Source organism: Mixophyes fleayi, chromosome 4 (genome assembly GCF_038048845.1).
Source record: "Mixophyes fleayi isolate aMixFle1 chromosome 4, aMixFle1.hap1, whole genome shotgun sequence".
Classification (NCBI taxonomy): domain Eukaryota; kingdom Metazoa; phylum Chordata; class Amphibia; order Anura; family Limnodynastidae; genus Mixophyes; species Mixophyes fleayi.
The window spans coordinates 329693343-329696804 of NC_134405.1; the positions used below are offsets into that span (position 1 = coordinate 329693343).

General features: G+C 38.2%; 1 protein-coding gene across 1 annotated transcript in view; it reads left to right on the forward strand.

The window, feature by feature from the left end:
* The window catches only part of TMEM178B (transmembrane protein 178B), a 321902-nt gene extending 320584 nt beyond the window's left edge, over nucleotides 1-1318 (forward strand). Inside the window, exon 5 of the mRNA XM_075210358.1 lies at nucleotides 489-1318. Coding sequence (XP_075066459.1) covers nucleotides 489-739 — 251 coding nt within the window. The 3' untranslated portion in view covers nucleotides 740-1318. The remainder of the gene's footprint in view (nucleotides 1-488) is intronic.
* Nucleotides 1319-3462: the final 2144 nt, after the last annotated feature.

The window sequence follows — 3462 nt, forward strand, 5'->3', positions numbered from 1 at the left end:
GGCGCCAAAATTAAAATTCTGCTCAGAGGGGAAGGGAACTCTGACGTAACAACAGCAACAAGAGGGGGCATCCAGACCGATAAGGTAAGTAAGACGAGAATGTCCCTCCCTAGAATACTGGGGGAGTCATCAAAATTTGTTTTGGGCCCCCAAATTTCTTGCTACGCCTCTGACTAACGGTACTTAATATTACAAGGCTTCCTTACCGTGTACATTTATGTATCATCATCATCATCATCATCATCATTTATTTATATGTATACGCTGTTCCACCAATTTCCCAAGGATGGATGAGTCCAATCTTATTTTAATTCTATATGATCTGTGTGGTATCCCCTGCTTCAAGTTTATATGATGGTCCTAATTTCCAATAAATGTTTCCATTTTGGCTCATACAGCATCAGAACTTTTTCCTTAATGATTTGTTTCATTATTAAGGTACGGAATTGTTATTGTTAAACTAACATTCTCCTCTCTCTCCCCTGCAGGCACCTTCTGTATCATTTCACTGTGCACTTGCGTAGCAGGAATCAACTTTGAGCTTTCCCGTTACCCCCGATTCTTGTACGGGCTACCTGATGACATCAGCCATGGCTATGGATGGTCCATGTTCTGCGCCTGGGGGGGCTTGGGCCTGACTTTAATCTCGGGTTTCTTCTGCACCTTAGCCCCTTCAGTACAGCCTGTGCTGAGGACCAACTGCCCCAAAACACGTCCCGAAAATGGAACAGTGTGCTAAACCTCTACAGAGTACAAAAGAGAGAGAGGTGGGCCTACTCTATCTTTAAACTGAAGCTCGGACTACAAATATCTCCATGTCGCAAATCTCATTCATTCCAATGTGGCCACGTTTGGATGCCGCAAACGGGGTGATGTTGTCGTGGGACAGTCAGTAATAACGATAACTCCGTACGATGGTTGAGTCCATGTCATGGACTGTGTATATATCTCATTGACCAATGCTTTTATTCTATCGAACAGGACACCAGATGTTCTCTTACCGGTGTCCTATCATCATTAAGTTCTACCATGACCATTCCAGTTTGTCACAATATTTAATTTCATATCTATATGTTCTCACCAACCCTTCCAAGAGGACTTCTTGGTGGAACAGCCCTAAAAATGACTTCGGGAACTGACGTGGAAATAATCTCAAAGCACCCCTCTGCTCGCCTTCCGGAAGAAATTTAGGAAGATAGATACAGTGGGAAAAAAAATCCTTTTTTTAGTTGACAAAAAAATATTACTACCATCGTTATCTTCCCAAATATTTTCGACTCAAGGAGGGAAAAATTAAAATTGATTGTGTTTCCTTAAAGATGACAGTGAAGTCTGTGAACAACATGGAGGTTAAGAAGGCATAAGTCGATTTCTACTCTCCCAGAGTCCCTCTGCTGCCTTAGCACGTCCCTGGTGTGTAGGTTGGACTCAACTCAATGGCAGGAGCACAGGACTAAACTCTGTGTGCCAGTCCCACTTGCATTATTAGAACTCTGGTTTTTAGGGATAAAAAAAAAAATAGTTCCAGCTCCTTTGTAATGTTGGTCAATATATGTATAAGATGTAAATGAGGCGGTGTGACAAATGTTTATCAATGAAAACACTAAGGTTACAGGTCATGGGAATTAATAATGGTGGATATCATAGAAAAGGGGTGAAAAGCAAAAAATAGTCCTGATTTAAGTGGCAGCATCACATGGTGCACAAACATGGTCTTAAATATCTTAAAATCTATTACAAAGTAACTGTCTTTATGTAATATTACATTTTTACCATGTTGGATTAGAGAGACTTCTCTTTGTTTGATATAATGTCAATTCCTCCATTTGTTGAGCATTGAACTCAATCCCAGAGAGGCCAGTTCCTCTCCGCCACCTGTTCCCAAAACACTGCAGCTTTTAAAGGCATCTATTCAAATGTAAAACAGATATATATTCTATGTGATAATAAGATCATTTCCACATAGTTGACGGTAAATTTTGCTGCCTTATGTTTAAAAAGCAACAATTAAACTTAGCTTCTTTGAAGTTCGAAGGATTAACAATTTTGTAGAGCGTAGCAACACTGTTCCAACAAAGTAAAAACTAGCAGAAGATACGACTGTCTGCCAAGTGCCATTGTAGGCATTTGGGATGGTCAGGGATGTCAGAGCCCACACAATTATTTTTTTCGTATTCAATTCCCACACCCCAGCTCAATTCTACAGCTCACAAGTGGATATGTTTAAAATTAACATTATATATGCTTTTTGCAAATATATTTATTTCAAATCAGGTGAATTTGAAACAAATGAAATAAAACAGCGTTGAGCGGCCTATTAAATGTGTGGTGGTTCTGTGGCCTCTATGAGATCTGATAATTAAATGAATTTAACAGATCTGTTAAATAAATATGACCTGACTCACCATTATATTCTATGCTCTATATACATGACCAAAGTAAGTACTGACTTTTATAATGATCCGCTGAGTTACGGCCCAGTTTCTTGAAATTAAGTACTTATGTAGTCATTACTGCCATCAACATAACCTATGCTTTATTGCCTTCTAAAGTTTATTAGAAAAATAATTAAAATGCAATTACAAGGAACAATCATTTACGTGCAGATTTTAGTTGAGGCAACTCAGTGCAAAACATATTAATCATCAATTTACTTTAATCACATTTAAGAAACAAAAACTGCTATGATTGTACTTGAGAGGTAGAGAAACGCGTGGTGGAGGCTAGACAACTCTCTGTATGCTATAAAAAGTAACAGACCATTCCTGCCAGCAAACGACAATAGCACAGTATGGCTGAACCAGTCGCGTTTCGGTAATTTTTCAAATAAATTAAAAGATTGTCATTAATCACAGCAAAAGTAATGTCAGCTGAAATCCATTAAAAAAGAAAAAGTAGTTGTGCCTAAGTTTGCCATATAGGCATCCGCAAAGGATCCCCCAAAGTTTTACTGGGAGGGCAAATGTGTACTCCTTAATTTCCCCATAAGATGATTGATATGTGGAATTGCTCATATGACGGGCAATGGACCTTTTGTTTTTAAATGTGCTGACAAAGGCATTTTCTGGGTAATTATTAAAAATACAACTATCCTTGAATCCTGTGCTATTACAGACTGATTGCCTTAAAACTGGCAATGCAGTTGTAGTAATTATTATTATTATAATTATTATTATTGTAGATTTGGAAGGCGCCACAGTGCTCCGCAGCGCCGTACAAATGCGCAAACGGGACTTACATAAAACAGGGACATACAAGGTAGACGTTATAAAATAAGACATGAAACCAAAGATAGGGAGAATCCTATGATCCCTGTATTAATTAAGCCAATAATGCAATCTGATTATTCCTTAATAATTAATGTGCCCAAAATTGACAATAAAATCAATAACAGATCTATTAATACTCGCGTCTCCCAATCCACTTTTTCTTCTGAATTTCTTAGTAAAAGCTGCATTGTTG